General features: G+C 38.7%; 2 protein-coding genes and 1 long non-coding RNA gene across 29 annotated transcripts in view; 2 read left to right on the forward strand and 1 right to left on the reverse strand.

The window, feature by feature from the left end:
* The window catches only part of Cad99C (cadherin 99C), a 97,915-nt gene that overhangs the window by 16,522 nt on the left and 59,311 nt on the right, over window positions 1-22,082 (forward strand). The window lies entirely within an intron of this gene.
* The window catches only part of LOC105734954 (uncharacterized protein C15orf61), a 76,613-nt gene continuing 59,754 nt past the window's right edge, over window positions 5,224-22,082 (reverse strand). For 2 of the 26 annotated variants that reach the window (XM_086902490.1, XM_086902493.1), the window contains 4 exons: window positions 7,089-7,219; window positions 5,963-6,173; window positions 5,517-5,760; window positions 5,224-5,413 (listed from right to left, as the gene is read on the reverse strand). In XM_086902490.1, coding sequence (XP_086758616.1) covers window positions 5,241-5,413; window positions 5,517-5,760; window positions 5,963-6,070 — 525 coding nt within the window. In that variant the 5' untranslated portion in view covers window positions 6,071-6,173; window positions 7,089-7,219 and the 3' untranslated portion in view covers window positions 5,224-5,240. Of the gene's footprint in view, window positions 5,414-5,516; window positions 5,761-5,962; window positions 6,174-6,893; window positions 7,220-10,157; window positions 10,370-10,837; window positions 11,006-12,234; window positions 12,724-17,559; window positions 17,698-22,082 lie in introns of those variants that run through there. The other 24 variants (XM_086902498.1, XM_086902500.1, XR_015290570.1 and 21 more) reach the window with 23 other exon arrangements.
* Window positions 15,571-19,185, forward strand: LOC147658379 (uncharacterized). Its single transcript, XR_015290572.1, has 3 exons — window positions 15,571-15,790; window positions 17,593-17,714; window positions 17,796-19,185. It is a non-coding gene; the product is annotated as an uncharacterized LOC147658379 (long non-coding RNA).

The following is a 22,082-nucleotide window of genomic DNA, read 5'->3' on the forward strand; positions in this document are numbered from 1 at the left end:
TTGAAATTGAAGGAGAATTTCAATTAATCGTTCCTTCAATCGATCTTTTTAATCCACCTGCAATATATTGTTCGATGTATTGATAGAATGTAAGAAACGCCTTCCAAATTATTTTATCACATACATGCTAATACAAAACAACGATCTATATCTAAATTTCAATCAAATTTAGCGTAGGTAAAGAATTCTAACGAATCGATATAATATAAAAATTTTTTTAATTCTTATAATGTATATAGATTAATTACGATTTATAACGATAGTTTAATTTAATAAATATAATTCGAGTAGTTAAGATAATAATTGTACGTATACGAATAAGCTAGACATATTGTAAACAGTTTCGAAAATATTTCATATACTTCTAATCTTAAGTGATCTGTGGTGTGAGGATTGTCAACAAACCGTCCCAACTAGAGTGGGGATAGGTCCTAGCGAATGACTTCTCTTGTCCTTCTGTGAGTCTTCTTTCAAACAGTGAACAGTAGATACGTGCTTGTATTTATCTTTTCATTTTTATACATCGTTACATTTCTTACGTTTATTCCATTGCGCAATAATTTATAAATATTAAAAATGAAGGAGAACGGTATTAAAATAACGCATTCAAAAAATTTTAGTCAATTAACTTCCTTGGAGTTGGATGGACGACACTTAACTGTTTACGTGTACCGTTGTCGCATGTCGAGTGACTGAAATTTAGCTGCGTACGCTTTTAGCACGATTACATCCGCTTTAGCCGCACATTTTGCAGAGTGCAACGTTGTCTGGCAACGTTGTGAGAACAGAATTAGGTACAGGTGGTTCGAGAGATAATTCGTTAAATTACAAGCATGCGTCGGTATTCTCGATAACCAATGGGTTTAAATTTAAATCTCTCTGACTCTTGAGAGTTTATAGAGTGGTTTCTCGAAGGTATTCCTTCCTCATTCCAAATATATCACAGTTAAATCGTGCAAAGAGAATATTCATTTTATTTATTTTTTTTTTTTTAGGTAAGAAGTAATTTAGTTTCAGATTCTTTTTAATTTATAATAATAATCGCATAGATACACGAAATTCTAGTTTTTCGTCATAATCGGACACACAAAGTTATACTTTTGATTTGTTCACCGAACATTCGAATATTGTTTATCGCTGCTTGTGCTGATTCGTGAAAAAAAAAAAAAATAGAGCTGATTTTACGAAATCTTAACTGAATTGAAAACTGCTTCTTTGGAAATTGCTCAGTTATCAAAAACTGCCGTGTACCTGGAATTTTGATACCTTTTCGAGGTCACTCGCCGTTGTTATTTAATAATTTTTAAGTAAACTATACTTTTTAAACATTCAATAGTGTGCAAAATTTATTTTTTATTAAATCGCACGATCCCTTTTCCGGATCAAATGAAGGCTTTACGAGTGAGAGGATCAGGTGAACGCATAAATTCCTTCGAATTCCCCATTTCAATTTGTCGTTGAAATAATAATCACTGCCAACAGGTGTAGCGTGACAGTTGGTAATTACCAACTCCGAGCAAAAGCATGCGTACGTGTATATACACGCCGACCGTATATATGATTATTCATCGGCTTGGTTAATATTCTCCACCATGTGACGACAGTGAAACGCGATGATTTTCCTATGAAATGGCGCACCGTTTGTTACCAACGTAATAAATCGTTCTCATTTGTATTCCGCTCCTGCGCGGTAATTCAACCATCACCAAATAAAATTAACAACCTCGATCGAAAACGCCACCCTGATATTTTACGAGATATAAAATTTATTTTATAAAAAAAAAAAAAAAAAAAGTTTCTCAATTTAAGATTAATTTTAAGATCTACTTTCTTCGAAAGAATTATCGTGCAATTAATTAATTTGCTCAATGTTACGGTAATATAAAGATTTTTACAATCTCTTTTCCACTCTCTCGCCGATCAACAACAACAGATCGATTATTTTTCCATTATTGTTCCAACGAAACCACAGATTCTCTCGAGAATGAGAAGAGAGAAAGTAAAATTCTCGCACAGTGCAATTTCCACCAATAAATGGTCATCAATTACAAATAATATTCCCCATTGCTTTCACCTTGCGAATCGCGATGTTGGGCGGTTCCAGGGTACGCAGGGGGAGAGGGGAACACGACCGTTTAAACGAGAAACGAAGAAACATACTAGCTAGTTCGCATATGCGAGAACATTCCTGGGTGGGGAAAAATCTTGGAATAAATGTCAGATATACGCAAGCGTCCGGCAGAGGAGCCGTTATATCGCGAAAGATATTCTTTCCATTCTTGAAACGTTCGCTACATCGAGCAGAGAAACTTCTCGAATCTTTTACAGAATGAACTTTATTAAAAGTTTATAATTGGCCTAAAATGAATATCTACGAATTGTGATATTTTCGATCTTCTCGAATCTTTTCCAGAGTGAACTTCATTGAAAGTCGTTATATTTATTTTTAAATCTATAATTACAGATGAATATCTATGAATAATGATCCGTGATTATTTTCGGTTTTCTCGAATCTTTTCCAGAGTGAATTTCATTAAAAATCTATTATTATAAAAGAATATCTATGACTAGTGATCCGTGATATTTTTGATCCTCTCGAATGTTTTTCAGAATGAACTTCATTAAAAATTGTTCTTGTATTTATATTCGCAAATTTTTATTCCATATCGTTGATATTTTTCGATCTTTTTAAAAATCTTTTCCAAAGTGAACTTCATTGAAAGTCGTTATATTTATATTCATCAATTTTTATTCCACATCCGTGATACTTTTCGATCTTCTGAAAAATCTTTTCCAAGGTAAACTTCATTAAAAATTGCTTTTATATTTTATATTCGCCAATTTTTATTCGGTGATATTTTTCGATCTTCTGAAAAATCTTTTCCAAAATGAACTTCATTAAAAATCGTTACATTTATATTCGCCAATTTTTATTCCACATCCGTGATATCTTTCAATCTTCCGAAAAATCTTTTCCAGGGTGAACTTCATTGAAGATCCTTCTCATATTCCACAATTCAAACCTGTAATTACAAATAATCCACGAGATATTACGCGATGTTTTTCGTTCTTCTCGAATCTTTTTTCCACTCGATTCCGTTTCTCGCGTCGCGACGCGATCGAAGCTCGGATTGGATCTTCCAATTCAACGTTGCGGCCAATGCAAATGCGCCGATCCTGGGATCTCGTGTGAAATTAATTGCGCGTGACGGGGCGCTCGAGCTCTCGAAAGCTCTGTGGCAAGCTCGATCTTGCCTTGCGGGTTGGACAGCGTCGCGTGTTAACACGCGCGAGGAATGGAGACGGCTACAACGTGTGTATACGGATGCGACTCGAGCACGAGCCTAATCGAACGTTCCACGAGGGGACTGGTTCGAATACCGATCTTCCCTTCGATCGCCGTTACAGGATTCTTTTCCTTTTCTCGAAAAGAAATTCGGATTAAATTTTTCGCATCTTCGATGGGCTTCGTTCGATAATAAAATCGTATTATTTGCTATCTAGGAAGATATAAATCGATGCAATGAGGATATATTCATACTCGGCGATAATTTTCGTATGATTGGATTCGTCTCCAATCACGGTTGATCACGTGTATATGAATATGAATTTCTGGAGAGAGACGACGAATGGAAGAGAGATCGATGCATCAGGTATTCGAATCGAGGTATTCGAGGAAAGTATATTATATTTCACGTTATAGAACCGTTCCTTCTTTCTTCTTTTGGAAATCGAACGAAAGAAATCGTTTAATACGAAAATTTAATTTCCCGCGGAAACCGCAGAAACGAGAACTTTCTAAACGAGATTTCCTTTTAATCAACTTTATTAAGACCATCCGGCATTTGTGAACTTTTCAGCGTTCCAAAAAGAATTCGCGGGAAATATTTCTAAAAGAAGGAGGAAGAAAATATACATATATTCAACTCTCGTGAAACGTTGTAACGTTGGACGAGCCATCGATGTAAATTTAACATATTTATCAGGCGTATATAAAAGCGGCGCTTCTATCTCGAATGGAATGGCACGAAACGCGTCCACTTCACGTCCTCTCGAGATCATGTCTCTCCACGATCGAATATATATACACAGCTGATTTCTAGAATGGCGCAGCTGAAGGTTGAAGGTCAATAACGAAAGCTGGCAGGTTGGTGAAAGTTTATTCCGACGGATTGTTGTGATACAAAAAGTGAAAGCCATCCGAATTAATTAAAGCTTGTCAAACCATCGAGTTAACCTTCATCGTGATTCTGGATCGCCGCCGGTCTCTTTTAAGTTACGTTTGTCGGCCAACGTGATTTCGTTGAGCTTCTCCCAAACGTTCTTAGTTTTCGTATTAACCAATTCTGTGCTTCTATTTCTTCGCTCTCCACTTCGTTTCCAAAATCAATTTTAAGTATTTTGGTCGGGAATGTAAGCCTCTAATTGATTGTCCAACTTGAATTCAGTTCTGTATTATGGAAATGTTACCATATACGGTATAATTTTAGATTTAAAGTTGTATAAAAATGCAGAATGGTTCGCTAACCGATCATATTTGTCTCTCTTTTCTATCGTTCTTAAATGTTAAATTCTGCGATTCCAAACTATATTTTATATTTATATTTCACTGCTTATTCCATTAAATTTCTTTTAAAATTCCCCTTTGACCCTTTGCATTTATGTCGCCATAATCCTAACATCTTATAACATAATTATATATAATGTATAACTCCAGAGAGCTCTTCTTACTTGATCGACAACCTTCTTAAATGTAAATACAAGTGTAAAGGGTTAAAATCTTATTTTTCTCGAACAAGAAAGCCTATATATTTGTTCTTCTTCCACTGCTCGCTCAATTGAAGATCCGTTAAACACGGTGGATTAATATTAATGCGTTCGAACGACCGGCTCTCCTCTCCCATTGTATTCATCCGGGATAAAAGGTTAGTCATCGCGATTGAAAAAACGGCGAATCGATTTTATTGGCGGACGATTAGAAGCGCCGTTCACCATCCTCGGTCGCGCTTCCTTTCTTATCGAAACGCCATTATCCACCGAGCTCGAATCATCATCGTCTCGGATATACGTACACATACGTTTGCATACCTACCTAATTTGAATTGGTAATTAATACGGGCAATCAGGACCGAAAGCTGTTGATTCGAATATTAACAGGGATATTGGAAACGATGGATTTTGGAAATCCTCGCTCGTTAAGGATAAAAGTAATTTGTCTGGAAATTACGTTTATTAAAATTTTATTCGTGTTGATATACATCACATCTCAATACAAGGATCCCTTGTCCTCGGGCAGCAGGAAATGGATCACCACGTCCCCCCTGGCCGTTTTCACGATCTCTCGATGCCTGATCAATAAAGTCGCTGCCAGCCCGTACATCAACGTTGGTATGCCTGGACACAGGAGAGATAACTAACCATCGATTGTCACGCGTCCTCTCTCCCTCCTTCGAGAAAAGGGAAGGAAGGAGAGAAGGAGGACGACAGGTTTTTCCATTCGGTAGGCCAAGTTTTACCAAGGTTCAGAAGCTTGATCGCCTTGAAAAATTTGTCCTCGGCTGTGAGGTCCTGCCGCGGCCTCTTCGTGCAGTGATACTTGATGTATGGAAAGCAGCCGGTCCTGAGCACGTGGTAATTGCTGCCGCCCACCGGCCAATTGAAGTGCGACATCCCCCTCTGATCGTTCACCACGTCGGCGTACCTCACGAAATACGACGTCCACGGTGGCTCCTTCGATTGAACCAGGTAGCTAGTCAACACCTGTTTACGCGCGTCAATATTTATACCTGCTATTGCTTATTATTATTTAAATCGAGGATCGATAATTCCGAATCGTGTCCAATTAAACGCCATTTCCATTCTTCTTCGAGAATTCGACGAGGGAAGTGAAGAGACGATGATTCGATCGATCTAGGAAAAGGAGAGGAGGAGAGAAATGCCGATGTAAAACACCGAAACTTGCCTCGGACGCTAAAGGTTTCGTCGCCGCAGCCTTCTTGGAAGCAATCCTCGCCCAAGTGGCGACGCATGGACGAAGCGTTCTTCGGCCGGGCAATGCTTTTACGAACATTCGAAGGCTTCCTCGCTCTTTTCTTTCGTCCACTCTATCAAATCTTCGCGAGGATTCTCATTTTCTCGTCTCGTGGCTAGCCGAGGTTTCTCCGTGGAGGCGGCTGAAACAACGAGTTTTCGTTTGAAAAAGAGAACGTCTGTGCGGGGAGGATGTAAGAGAGGATATCGTTAATGTTTCTCACACCGATTCTTCGATCGGGCCTGTTTCGAAATGTGGATTGGATCGTGTAAAAATATGGGATTCGTAATTAGTGTTCACCCTGTAGACGGAGAGTTTCTCGTTTCACTCTGCCTTTCTAAAATAAACCTGTGGCGAGTGGCGCGCGAAATGTCAAGGTTAACGAGGATCAATTTGATCTCGGCTAACGGAAAATTCATTTCGAAGTAGGTTTCGTTGCGTACGAGCTCACCGAACCGTGAAAAATTGATAAATTGTAATTGATTATATATTACCCAGGGCTGATATGATTTGCACGATGATTGATTAGTTAATGTTCAACGATTGGTCAGTTTTATTATGTTCCAGTTATCTTTTTTTTTTGCTCTTAATCAATTTTTTCTTTTTTTTTTTTTTTGCAATATAAATATATCTTCGAAAAAAATTCTACTTTCGATTTATTTTCAATATATCAAACGTCGACGAACGATACAAGAAATCATATACAATGTAACACGAGATATTTTGAGTATATAAAATTACGTTGAATCGAATAAAAGCGAGCACAATTTTCGCACAATTCTCGATTCTCGGCAATTCCTTACGCTTCGTTTGAAATGTCGCGGTCATTTTCCTAGCTCGGCTAGCTAGCGCTGTTACTCACGTTTCGTCGCATGCGCAACACGCTCGAGTTGCGAAGAAGTGCACACGACGCGACGTGTCACGTTCGTATTTTAGAATTCGTTCGTTTAACGCGATTCCTCTCGTTCAGTTATAATTCCACGTATACCTCATGTTTCACGTGTGTATGGTGTGCATGCGTGCGGACGACACGAATATAATCGCGAGTAAATTATACCTGGTATGACCGGTGGTAATATTAGGTCAACTGGTTGGATTGGTTGTCTCTGGGCGCTGCCATCGGTGATATCGATCCTCCGTGGCGGCCTTTTTGAATGTCTCTCGCTTCTTCTTCGCTCGATATAAAAGCTGAAATTAGAATATTTATATTTGTTTCGTTCAATATTTTATTATTCGAACGACCAATAATATATTAAACGATAATAAACAATGGATAGTAAATATTATCGTTTCTATCTTCGTAATTTCGGGTCATAGAATGTGTCAATATATACCAGCGCGTTAAATCTAACGGCATAACGGTATCGCGTTTCTATTAGCAAAGACAGTGATTTAGCACTGGTTATAACATCGATCCTACCTTAGATTTATGTTCATCGGTATATTCGTAAATAAAATAACAATTATCACGTAACGTATAGATATAACTGTGAATAAATATTCGTCGATGAATCTGGTTTTTTATTTAAATCGTCGTGATTATTGTTGTTGTATTAAAATTTCGATAATTTAATTTTATTTTTTTTTTATATACACATTTTTTTTATAATTTTCTCTCTTATTTCAAATAAGTTTCACGTTTAGCTCAAATAATAAATAATTTTTACATCATTCTAATAATATTCTCCTAAGAACGAGATGGATATTCAAATACCTTTCGGTTTAACTGAACAAAAGGTTAAGCTCGAACGAAGGTATAGAATTCGTTCGACCACTGGATAGTAACCGCACCCAGGATCGTTTACACGTACACATACCGTGTCTACACACTATGTTATAAATTGTCGTCTATTTTTATTAACGGTAGCTCGAGTTTCATTTATGTATTCTATCTTCCCGTCTATAAAAGATGTTTCCAATCCAATTGATCGGCCGATTGCCGTCACACATTATTACACAAGTATAGGAGAAACGACGTAAGAGTATAGGAGAACGCGTAAAGAAGCATACTTGTCATATTGGATTACATACTGATGCGCTAATCCTACACGGAGAACAGGAAACGCTTAAAACACGGTTTACGATCGTATCGGTGACTAATTAACGAATTCTCCGAAAAATTTGAATTCTTTTCCTTCGATAGGATTAATTAATCGAGAAAAGAATCTTGTGGTACGCCTATTTATTTGGGATCGTGTAAAAATATAATAATCGATTCGATGGTATTTGCAATTTGATTCACGATTCGTACGATGATTAGACGAGAAGGGTAGATAACGAGAATTTAATAACAGAGAAGAATATAAGAAGCAGTCGAGAATAAAATGGCAAAAGGCGAAGAATAATAATTAAACCTTCGTTCCGGATCTCTCTCCAGAATACGCGGGACGAGAATCAATTTTAATCAATTTTCGTCCGAAACAAAATTTCGTTCGAACGAGCGTTATAACGAGCATCCATTCTATTCAAATTTCCAATGTTCCAGTGACGTAATTACATCCGAGGATTCATTTCCGCCGAAGATGGCCGTTCGAGAATTTCATGGAAACACGATCCCGCCTGCCCGGCTTGTATTTCTGGAACACTCTATTTGCGCGTATTTACGCCTGCCTCGATAGATATATTCTTATGCGATCCTTGGATATATAGTTCGTGTACGGTTGAATATTCGCTTCGGGATGATCGGACGCATGCGCCTCGCAACCGCACGCACGCACGCACGCACGAGAGGAGACGAGGAGGCTTTCAGTGCGGGCAACGCGTTACTTATTTCGATGCGAGTCTACGATTTCCGCGAGATAAACGATGTAATGACCATCGTGGTCGTGTCGGTTGCAACTTGCTCCCTCCTTCGTTACGCGAAAACGTACGTTCGTAATGTGGTTGTGTATAATGGCGTGGAATTTAGAATTGCCACTGCCAGGACACGCGCTCCTTGACGCCGGTTAACGGTATTTCTAAACAGGCGTCCTTCGCTTGAAACGTCGTCGTCCCTTCAATTTCTGTCCAATTTCTATTCGACCATGTTGTGTCGTGAATATACACGCGTTAAATATTATTTAGAATAAAATATATTGGATTTTCGTGGACTCTACTATCATCGAAAACGTACAAAATGTGTCTAATTAGGTAATTCGATAAATCCGGTTGCGATATTATCGATCGAGTATCATCTCTTTCGTCCATTGAATTAAATATCTCGCGCGATCGAATTCTTTCGATACACTTCGTCTTTCTACTGTAGGGAATTGCGCCCAGGCTGACTATCTTCGTTTCTTGTAGCAGTCGATCGTAAATGTTCGATAAGACGATGAACGTGGCACGACATGGTTCGACAGTATTTCCGCATATTTACAGACGTGACATCACGCCGACGATAAATCGTGGATAAAGGTCGAGGTTGTCGATACAAACGATGCACGCTCGAAATTTAAATTCTCTCGAATAGTTACAGACTTTTCAACTTTTCCATGGTTAACACGATATCGAGTTTCCCCAACGAGTGGAAGTTTCAAACGAGTTTGTTAGTTTTCAGCGAAGTTATGAATAATCCGAAACTTAAATCCTGATGCTCGCGTTACGTTGCGCGACAGGTTTCACGACAGGTGTTCGAGAAATTAACACGATTAAATTTATCCAACACGCTTCAGATTTATTTCAATTACGTTATGAATCACTGGAATTCCAATATACAATTTCTTCCAATCGTTCCAAGGATCGTGATCATTGCCCATCCTTTTCGAATTCTCCGTCCCTTCCTCTCAAGATTAATTCGTTTCCAGTTTCTCTCCTCGTTCGTTATTCTTCCACGATGGATCATCGTGTCCACCGCGTTCATTTTTAACGTTTATGCTGGAACTTTCATGCTCACCTCGAGAGCTAAACCATCCATATCCACCGTAATTTTCCGCTTATAGAAACTCGAGAGAATGGCGTTTTTTTTTTTCGAGGTCAAGAATTTCACAAAGCTTCGCGAAATTTCTCTTCGCAAAATTCCACGCTGAAGAAAGCGAGAGGGCGCTTTGTTGGATGGAAATTAGAAAGCTTTTGACCGAAAAATGTTTGCGTTTACATAATGAAATTCGTTGGCGAGAAATTTAATGACGGCTTGTGGAGCCTTCCTCACCGGATGCCAAGAATCTTTTTGTCGGCCATTGTGGTATCGCGAACAGTGCGGTTCGCGGTTAGACGACGTGGATGCAACGAAAGAATCACACGGGCAGATTTAGTTTCTGTCCTAAGACCAGTCCTCCCTCCCTCTGCCTTCCGCTTCTTTTGTCTCTTTCCTCGCGGGAACGAGGTTGAAGCAACGCGCATCTTTACCGTTTCTCAAATATAATTTTCTCGAAACGAAGTTGACTGATTATCTTTCTCTCTCTCTCTCTCTCTCTCACGATTCTTCTTCTACTAGTTCCTCCTTTCCAGTTGTTCTTACGTTTACGTACACTGCATATAGTTAGTTTTATTAAACCGAAGTCGGGTTTTCCGATATTTTATCGCGTCTTCTGGGTTTATTTCAATGTCGGTTGACACGTAATTATTATGTAACGTCGTGAGAATTTTAATACCTCGTAAAATATATACGTTGGCAAAATAAAACTGTCCTTTTCACATTTCCATGAAACATTAAATACACTTTATAAGTCTTTTAAAAACTATTCATAAATATCTCATTATATAATTTGCAATTCGATATATATATATATAAAAGAGAGAGAGAGAAATACAACACGTTATCATGTTCTTTTTGAATTTACATCTTGAATTTATTATCGCGAATGACAAAATAGCAAAATACATACGTACATTTTCAACCGATTCGTAATTCGAGTTTATTGATCGATTCGCTTTATACACGTTGTTACACTCGCGCGGATTTATCATACATATTTGTCAAATTGAATTAAACGAGGTATAATACACGTTTCGTGTATCACACACACACACACACGACTTGTCAAAAGACGAATGGTCAGCCTGTTGATACGTGTCCTCTCTCGCGTATGTTTTGACCCGGTTTTAACCGATTATGCTCGACGTATTGGATATCGAATATTGATAAGTCAGGTCACCGTTAAACCGACAATGTAATCTTCTTTTGCTCAGATCGGATAGCCGTTATTCCAATCCGTATTGTCAATTACAACTTGTGCCGTGAACAGTTATGCAATAAAGTTGCAGTTATGATGGTATTCAGATTTTGTCGTTTCTCAGCGAGCCAATGGTTCTTTAACGCGAGACCGCAAGCTTCGATTGCCTTTGTTATACCGTGTAATATCGCGAGTGTGGTCATTATCCAACACCGGTAATTACGTTTACTTTTAATATGCACGAGCCGTAATTAGCAGCCTCGGTGCAAATGCAATTAAGCGCGCGTTGAAATGAGGGATTGGCACGGGATTTCGTTGTTAAACGCGACGTTACAACGTATATATCGGTTATTCTGAAAAATTTACGATTCGAAAGAGGGAGGGGGGAGGACGGTCGTTAACGATATTGCCTGCTTCGTTCGGCTACTTTTCAGTAATTTCATGCATTCTTTAATACCACCGTATATATATTAAAATTCGATCCGAACTTTATATATATATATACGAATTCACGTTATGATTTTCGTGGTGACGAGCAGAAAATTGGTATTCAGAATCGATAACCAAGCGATGAACGGACCAGTGTATTATGCGTTATATGGAATATTAAAAATGTGTATTAATTTCACGAAAGGAGACGTATTATCATTCTTCTTGCGTCGAGAGAATTTTTTTCAAAAAAAAAATTTATATTCGAAAGCAGAATCTAGGTTGTGGAATAAAATAAACGACAGAAAAAAGATCGATCGATGATTGTGGTATCTGGTGAAAAATTGTTTTCATATTCGAGAATGCGGGGCAAGATCGAAAACAATACTGGAAAAACTAAATAAGAAGGGAAAAAAATCGATTTTAATAATACGCGAAAAAATTCGTATTGAGCACGCGGCAAAATTAAAAGCATTGAAGAAATGAACAATAGGGGGGAAAAATCGATATTCACGATGACTCGTTTTTCGCGTGTTTATGGTATGTGAAAAATTCATATTCAACGCGCGGCAAAATCAAAAACAGTAGAAAAAAAAATAAACAATAGAATCCAATCGATATTCATATATTACGCGTATCATATTTCGCATGGTGCGCGATGGAAAATTCATATTCAACCCTTACCGAAAAATTTAATAAATAATCAATCGATTATAATTCGTATCGTTATTTTTCATTCAAAAATCGACACGAAACAAGCACGAGGCACGATTTTTTTTTATCACATGGTTAAAAAAAAAATCAAACAACATAAATATCGTACTTTTTTTTTTATTAAACATTTTAAACAATATTATTTATTTACGTAATTTTTTTTTTACGATATGTAAAACGATATATTATTTATAAGGCGAGCCAATAATATTAAACCGTGAAAACTGTAGCGTGAAATATTCTCGATGGGAATATTTACGGGACGAACGGTTGACTCGAGAAAGGAGAAATTAAGAGAACCGTTGCGCGAAAATCCGCGCGTGTTTATATTTCTTCTCACGAGGGCACCGCGCCTCGATGGAATTTTACGACGCGGGATTCCAACCGTCCTCTGTTTCCCGTCAGTGCTTAACCGGCATTCGCACGTGCGGATGCTTCGAGCACGGTCGACTAATTATCTCTCTGTGTCTAGTCGCGCTGCGTTTTACGGTATACACGGCCGTCTATTGGAAGGGATTAAAAGGTGCCCCTCTCTCCGCGAGCGAGGGGATAACGACCGAGAAAGGTGAGCCGGCGAGCTGGCATTCCGTTCCAACCACGGAATATCATCGATAATGAACGAAATGCTGCTCGAACGATACGTATCACCGATGAAAATCGTGATCACCTTATCTCTCGTGCGACAAACGGATAAACGGTTAATTATTAAAGCCGATTTCGTTCGATAAAAATGTTTGCAACATGTTCCCTCTCCACTTTTTTCTGTTACACACAGGAGAGGAGTCGTTAATCCAGCGTCTAATAAAAAAACTTTCCAATCACCGAGTATCCGACCGTGTTTCTTTCCGTGAGTATTGGAATACCACTTGGGGGCATACGCTAGCGCATACATCAGGAGGGGAATGTGTGTGTGTGTGTGTGTGTGTGTGGAAGAAAAGAGAATCTCTTATCTGGTCGTAGTACGAGTATAATAGCGTGACTCCTCGAACGAAACGCTGCGCCCTGTTTCGGTACACCGAGCTTGAGGATCGCACGTGCGTGGGCAAAATCCAATGGAACGGTCGTTATTGATTTCGTCTCTGATGGACGAATGGGAGAGGAACGACGATTTGGTTAAAGTGATAATTTCGATTCCACGAATATTCGATCGGGTGATAATAAAAAATCGCTAGATTTTGTAAGGATCGTTTTAAAACTCGGTCAGTTTTAAATAAAAATCAAAATTCGAGAATTTTTCGAGGTAATACCGCATTCCAGACAAGAAATTACACGATCTCACGTTAAGGATCGGCCCGTGTTGGCAATCGGTTTATAAGTTTTAATATCGCATCCGTTATACGCAATTTCGCGTCCGTTTCGTTCGTCGTTTTAAAAATCGATACCCGGCAGTGCAACGCAGCCAACGTTTTTCCCAAAGCTTGAGATCTCGTGATAATGCTCGCGCACCGATTCAAAGAGGAATCGAGAGAGGGAACGATGGAGTAACAAGGAAGAAACAACACCTGCGGTTTCGTGGTTCGCCGGTTAACAATTGAATCACTTTCCCTTTGTGCGCCGATCTTCATCGATCGGTGCCCCTTTGTCGTTCAACATTTCTTTCAATATCGCCGCGATAAAGGGACTCGTTCGAAAAGCATCGGCTATGATCTCTTCTTCTTTGAACGGAGGAGAGACAAATTTCTTTTTTTTTTTTTTTTTTTTTACTTCCTTTTTCTCGGCCAATTTTAATCCCCACGAGGAGATTATTCTGCAGTTTCGGAAATTAAAGAGAGATTAATTCGATCGAACGGTAGAAGCAACTTTTTCTTTCGTCACGAGTAAAGAATTTTTCCACTCGGTGCCAACAGGATCGAAAGAGAAATTAGTATCGTTTTTCGACAGTTTAGAAAGTTTAGAAATCGGTTATCGACGTGGTTCGCATTATTCTTACGAATGGAAAAATCTTGGAAATCGTGAGAGATATAAAAGGAAGAAATGGCATTCGTTGAACCATTGTGTACATGTATATTCTCGAAGGAATAGCTTTGCAACGAATTATGTCTGCGAACGCAGCCGGGTTTGCTGAAAAATTTATGATCCCTCGGGCACAACAATGGATATAGATAAAACGGTAAAACAGCGCATGCAGGTGCGATTGGTTGATCTTCGGATAATAAACAAAGAAGTAACTATTGATTTCCTCGAGAACGAGGAGATCGTGCGTGTCTTCAAGAGATGGAAGAGCTCGAATAAAATTCTCCATCCGTTGGGACGATTTTGAACGATTTGAAAAAAATTTCCACTGTTATATCGTCCCCTCCCACGATTCTCACGAAATTACGCGAGCGACCTGGATTCATGGTTTACATTTAAGCCGTGTTGAAACTCTTCGTCGCCGTAATGAGACCACAATATTGTGCCCGTTCACTTGTGCGGGCCGCCAACCTGTAATCTCCGCGAGATGCACGCAACAATCCTCTATCCACTCTGTGAACTTAATCAACGAGCTTTAATCCGCTGTATAAAAAAAAAAAAAAATATTTATAAAGTTATATCGAAAAAAAAAACTGAGGATATCGGATAAAAACTTCATTCCCCCAGGATGGAATTTTCACGACGAAAAAAAAAATTGTTGATCTACGTACGATCCAATATTGTCCTGCGTAGAGTGCAAACATGTGGGGTGGCCACATATTATTTTTGGTTGCAAGAATAGGCGATAGGAAAAAGTCAAATGAACAATTTTTACCAGACACCAGAACTTTTGATTTTTCTAAATAAAAACGGAATCGATAAAGTTATAATGATATAAATTTGGATAAATTTTTCACCACTTTTTCACTTTGTTTCATATCGCAATGAAAAACAAGGAAAATACTTCAAATCTTCATTAATATACGACGATTACTAAAAATCATAAAATAAACTAAATTTCGTTTTAATAAACAAAACATGAAACATCCATTAAACAAAATAAATTACCAACAACAATTGCTTTGAAGAAAACTATCTAATATCGCTCGAAAGCTCCACGCAAAAAAACTTTCGTTATAAAATTTTCGTGTCATTCATTCGTGTGAAAAACAAGCGAAAAAAATTCAATCTCTTCCGGAGCTCAAGTTACTTCGATAATTTAATATCGTCCGAGGCATCGAACGCAGAAGAGATCGCATACAACGGTACAAACGGTTGTTCGAGCATTTTCAATAAAAGTTAGAGGAGCAACATTGTTGGAAACGTTAACCGAAACGGGCAATTCTGGAAGATTCGAAGCGCCTCACCCTGTATATAACACGGTATATAACCGGTCGTAGGGATTCGCGGTTCGTAGTATTGGAAGCGCAAAAATACGGCGGCTTAACGTTTCTCGGGCAAGAGGAGAAAAGGGGGAGGAGGGGGACCTCGGTTCGGTTGTGGCCGCGCAGTAAGATGGCACTCGAGTGGCTCGCGTCGGTAGACGGGTATCGCGTGCATACGCTTAGAACTGGTTTGCTCGCCGTACGAAGAGAGGAGAGCGCGCAACGGTGTCTTTAAAGAAAATGGAAAGGTGGGTCGTGGCGAGGAGAGGAAGATCCTCTATTCCCTTCTTGCCGCGTGTCGTGGCTCGGTTGCACGCGTGTGCTTTTTCTTTTCGTCTTTCTACAGTAGACTAACTCGTATTCTCTCTTTCTTTCTTACTACGTAAGAATAAGAAGATGAACGAGTAATAGCAGTTTCGTAACTGGTTCGCGACAGTTATTTTCATCGACGTGTCAAATATGTCGAGAATAATTTTTTTTGCGGGCCTCTTTGGCTCTCGAGAATGGAAAAGATGGTTCGTAATTAATCGGTCCGCTGTCGCTGGTTTGGCACCGGCTCGATTCCAATTACACGACGACGATTGACCGACGGTTCATTTTACGCCGATTGAAACGTTCTTCTTGATCGTTTCGCAGTGGCCACTTGAACTACTTCAGGTGGCACGAGCAGATTTATCGAATCTCGACATTTTTTTGGAAATTTCTGGAAGCTACCTTTAATACACATTAATACATTGTTTGAAAAATGAAAATTTGTATAAATTTAAAGTCAAATCAATTCAAGATAAAAAAGAAAAAAGAGAAGAAATTTAGATTTATAAATCTGTTTATTTCGTGTAATAACTGGTGTATCTTCTCTTTCGTCAAAGATGTTTCTTTTTACTTTGAAATGTTTGTAGTACTGGTTATTCCGAACGAATATATTCCTTTTTTCTCTTTTTTTTTTGTTATCTCTCTCGGATGTATATACCCTAGAGAGATGGAAGGCAGAAAGGCAACGATGCAAAGGCTACTTCTCATTAGCGGACCCGTGGTCGTGGATCGTTCGAATCCGGTTTTCATAACATAAGCTACGCGGTTTGAATCGATAGTACCTATCAACGAGTTGTTGTGTACATGTATTTAGGTACGTCAGGGGACTTTTATTTCGAACGATCGTCACGGTTGTCACAACGACAACGATGATAAAAAAAAAATTGAAATTTTGCAACTTAATTTTCAAAGAGGAGATTGGAACATGGTCGACAACTAAGTAACTAAGTATTTTCCTGTATCAAAGAATAACTAAAGATGGTGAATACGATCGACTCGTATTCGTTTCTTTGGAAATATAAATACGAATCCGAAATATTTTCTCATCAACGAAACTGTCCAAGGTGGAATAACATGTCTCAGACTTTTTTTTTTTATTTTCCAGATCGCCCGTGTTCCCTTTCGAATATATATATATTTGCGCATATTTCCATAAAATATCTTTCATATCGCATGCCTGGTAAATAGCTAACTAAAACTCGATCGATATCGAACGCCATCAAAATGTTGAGAAGGAAGATACTCTTGCTCGAGGAAGGATATTAACTTGGAATATTAACTTTTCCGTCTTCTCGTTTTATATAGTTAGAAAGATGCCTTTGTAAGATATTTTTCTTTTTAACGAGACGAATTAATTTGTATCTCGGCTTATTTTTTTTTTTTAATTTAATTTCTTCCTTTAACTCTTCGTTGTTAGCCTTTCAATGAAACGTTTCGTTACAGTTAAGGTTTTTTTTAATTGCATTCAATTTTTCTTAAACTCTTTACAAAAGACGCTTCGAAGCGAACGAAATGGTTCGGCAAAAACGGTTGTCGAAGAAAGAAAAAAAATCCTTTTCATCGATGAAACAATAATTACCGTTCGCAAATACAATCGTATTTTTCCTCTCGAGAAAATAAATAAATAAACTTAACTTCATTAACCCGTATTCTCATCACGACGACGACGATTACTTATTTATTCGTGATTATTATTAACTGTTACCTTCGCATCAAAGTTTCTTTCTTCTTTTCCCAGTCGAATATTCATTCCTCTCGATCGATCCGTGCATTTCCTCACGAATCGAATTTTTGTTTTGACCGTTGCAATGGAAACAATAGATAAACCGCAATGATTTGGCCGAATGTGTTTAATAAAACGTAAGTGTGTAATAGTTAGTTAGCCGCTAGATAATTAACATTAAATAATAAAACTACAAATAACATTGTGTGTAATTTCAGCGAACTTTAAACATCTCTAACGAATTTACGACTACGATGACAAGCTACGTATCCCGCAACGTGTGTCCCGCGCAACACTGTTGCGACGTTATCAGGCGTGCCAACCTAACAAATACATCTCTAACGGAAAGATACTACGATTGGCGAGAACCATAAATACGATCGTCTAATCGCAGAGAAAGAGAGAGAGAAAGAGACAGAGAGTGTAGCAGTTTTATTGGCCCACCGATTTCCAGCGTGCTCCTTCCACTACGGTGTCGTTTCTATGATGCCACCACGAACACCGTTATACACCCGTTTGTCCACGGTTACAAGGAAGATCGATGTCGGCCGAGACTTGAACGAATCGCGAAACGAGCTCGATCGGCGAACACGAATCTGGTTGGTGAAAACGCGGAAGTCGTGACCGCGGTAGCGATTGCTAACTAACCGCCAGAATCTCCGTCTCGAATCGAACAAATTGTTGGAAGAAATGCACGATTACGATTGGAAAGGGACGAAGGGATTTTGATCGATGGGAGATGATGTAAATTTTGTGTGCGAAAGTAACAGCCGATAATCACGAGTGTGAAAAAAAATTAATCGAAGTCAAGTTTATTCTCTCTCGAGAAACAAGGGATTTGGAATCGGGGATTTGCCAGACTATTTCTTCACGCTTCGATCTATATGGAATCGGGTTATTGAATCTTTTTCTTCGTATTTTTCATTTGTTTTTTTGGAATTTTTTTAGGAGGGGATTGAATGGATTAATCTTCGTCCATTTTCTTTGGTGAAAATTCTCTCTTCTCTAGGATAAAGTTTTAGCAGATTCTTCAGTGTTGGGTAATTAATAAAACTTGGGAAACGGAAATTCTTCCGAACGATAACGTTACTGTTCTTTATTAATTTAAGTGCATCTCCACTTTAGACACTCTGTTCGATCTTGACATCACAATGGATGCAAGAGCTGTAATTCAAATATTCAAAATTGTAATTAAATTATTTTAATTTGTGAATATTTAATATTACATCGATACATTTAGAAATTCTCTTAAATAATACTCTTGATAATTAAATTTTATTGAATTAATTGAGATATAATTTATTGATAAATTTATTACATTATACTTAATTAACTAAAAATAAATAATATAATTTCACACAAAAAATATTTTTAAAATAATCTGAAATATTTAAGGGTTAGAACACTCTGCATCGAGGTTTATATTAGGTTATAAATCGTCGTTTTAATGCATCTCTCTGTCATTAGGATTAGTACACGTGACAAATATCAGGCTAAAAACAAAATAAGCGTGTGAAAATAAGCGTTTTCTTCCACTTCTTTCCAGCAGTGAACGCTTGTACTTGAAAATAAATTATATCGGAATAATAACTTTGACATCCGTACAAATACGTGTCTCAATTAAATCTACTTTACCTACGAAAGATATATATCACCGCCTCGATACGACAAACATGTGGAATCGATTCGACGCGTGGTTCGATTCTCGATTGTTCTCCGAGAATAGGCGACAAGTAAACTCTGCACGCGTGACGATCGTATTTTCCTCCGATCGGGGAAAGATCGATCAATTATCATCGACGATGTACGATTTACGAGAAAAGTTACGACGACGAGCTTATCGACAGACGGACAGACACCGAGAGAAGAATAATTACATGGGGCACAAGTGAATCGAAACCGCCGCATCTCGAAAACTAAAGAAAACACAATTTATATACAACCGGTGTATATACATTCTCCCGGAATATTTATCGATACGATTACCCTATTCCTCCTCCCATAAAATAATCTGTCAATGTTGGAATGGAACGATCTCTGAACCGATATTCAACAACGCCCACGTAAGGCGAATCCTCTTTCCGCCTACGGTCGCACACACGGAAACGCGGCAACGTGCTCGAACATGGCTACCCTATTCATCGCTAGGATTACCGGCGGAGGAACGAGGTTAGAACGAAGTTTTTTCCCTCCGTATTCGCGTGTCGTCCATTGCGAAACGCGCGAATGTTCCAGCCTCGAGGAGAAAAAAGAAAGAAAAATAACGATGGAGAGCGCAATGGATGGTAATTTATAAACGAATTTGACCAGCGAGAATCGTAAGCCACTCCTCCGAAAAAACTCATCCTTAATTAGCGAATCGTAGGATAGCGATTTTGTTTCTCGACTTACTTGCGAGTTACTCACTGTTGCATCATTGAAAATTTTAGAACGATCCAAGAAGCATTCCTAAGAATCTTTCTTCTCCTTGAAAGGAAAAATTATTCGAAGAAAACTTCTTTCGACTTGACGATACGTGGCGAATACGACCGTTGCCACGCGGAATACGGATCGTTCTCTTAAGAGGAACATGCATCGGCGACGCCCACGTGCAAATAGTGCAAAACAGTCGGCGATACGTTTCATACGTCATCTAGCTACGCATTCATTCGCGATCACGATGATTTCACGAGGTGAAAAAAAGAACAAAAATTGGATAAACTCCACTGATACCGATCGAAATATCGAAATTGGTTAATAAAGCGACCAAGAAATTCGATCGAGAGGAAACACCCTCTCGTTACCTCTCTCGTTTTTCTCGTGATCGTGAAATTGTTATGCCATTCTCTATATTTATTCCGTGTCGTCGTTGCCGAGGATTCTCTACGTCGATGTTGTTCCAGAGAAGTGGCTGAAGAGGAGAGGGGGAGATCGGTTGTATCGCGCGGGTAACGCGCGAACGTTTCGCCAAGGTTTATGGATCGTGACGTCGGCTAGGGGAATAGGATCGAACTGTTTCGAATAAACCGTGCACGAATATTCGAAGAAATTCCCTAGTGTTAAAACGAAATTTCGAATTTTCGCGCTGTTCTCGATGCCAGAAACTTTTAACCGATAGCATCTTTACTGGCTTTAAAAAGACGTGTTCCTCGAATTAAAAATTGGAAGGAAAAATATCGAGAAAGAAGAAACTTCGAAAAGAAGTTGCTTAAGAAATCGAAGAAAAATTTTTAACTAATTTTTTTCTTGATGTTTCTTTTAATTATCAATGCATTTTTCGCTTCGCTGATCTGCCCACGCGGTCAATCGTTGCGACCGTCGAATTTTTCACGGGATAACGCGCCCTGATGCTTTATATCACCGTTATTAAACGGCCCACCATTAATCGCGAGTTTATTAAATGTTGGCAGAGGAACAAAAAAAAAGGGACAAACGATAAGTGGCTTCCCTTCGAACATATATATATATATATATACACATACACACACAGCACGTGCCATAACCTAACCTCCTCTCATCGCTAATGATCCCCTCGATAAATCAAACGAACGCGGAAGAACCATCGATCCCCCTATCTTTTCTCGAGGGCTTCTTGGAAGGCCTGTTTAAGAAGCAGAGGCGAAATTGGACCGCGATCCGGGGATTCTTTCCACGCCTATTGCGTAATATCGAGCATTTATCGAAAGTCAACCGAAAGAAATGAAATAACGGCGGAGGACCCGTTCGTGCACGATTTTTCGAAATGGAATTGTCAACCGTTCGAGACTTGGTTAATGTTACTTCGCTCTGGTTAATGTTATCGGCTCGATCGTTACTTACCATTTCTCGATACTTTTTCCTTCTCTCTTTTCTTCTCTTCGCGCGCGGAATATATCCTCGATGCAGGAGAGAAGGCCGATAACAATCGACGTTTCGTATCCCGGCCGTAACTCGGCCATCCCGAATGATCGGAATCGGTCGGCTGTCGAAAAGGATTCTTTCCAACCTGGAACCGTACCCGTTCCGCATGGTAAACCATAATTTATCGCGTAACCCTCCGGCATGGGAACAGGGGTATTCTTAGAGTTGTGCGGTAGCTTCCTGCGTTATTAATCAAGATACATCGAACGCGTTGCACGCGTTTCTCAGCCGTTTGATAAGTTATTGCATTCGATGCAAATTCCTCTGTTCCTCGATCGTGTGCAAGCCTCGTGTGCCGGTGCATCACGTTTTTCCTTTTCTTTCTTTTCCTTTTTTAAAAATTGTCGTGAAGCTTCGTTTCAGAGTTTCACAGTCTTGGCTGTATCGTGGAAAACAAGGAAAAAATTTAATGGTCGAAGTTACTTTCATAAAGTTATAATTCGATAATTTATCGTTCTAAATAATAATAATTGGAAATAATTGTAACAAAACGAGAAGATACAAGAAATGGATCGATTATAATAGCTATTACAATATTCGAGCATTTTAATAAGTAACTTTTATTCGAGATTTTTTAATCATTTCAAAAAAAAAGAAAATGAGGCTGCTTCTAAGAGTTATTAATA

The sequence above is a fragment of the Apis florea genome, unplaced genomic scaffold (assembly GCF_048593485.1).
Source record: "Apis florea isolate Af1SG1 unplaced genomic scaffold, ASM4859348v1 contig_2272_pilon, whole genome shotgun sequence".
NCBI lineage: Eukaryota > Metazoa > Arthropoda > Insecta > Hymenoptera > Apidae > Apis > Apis florea.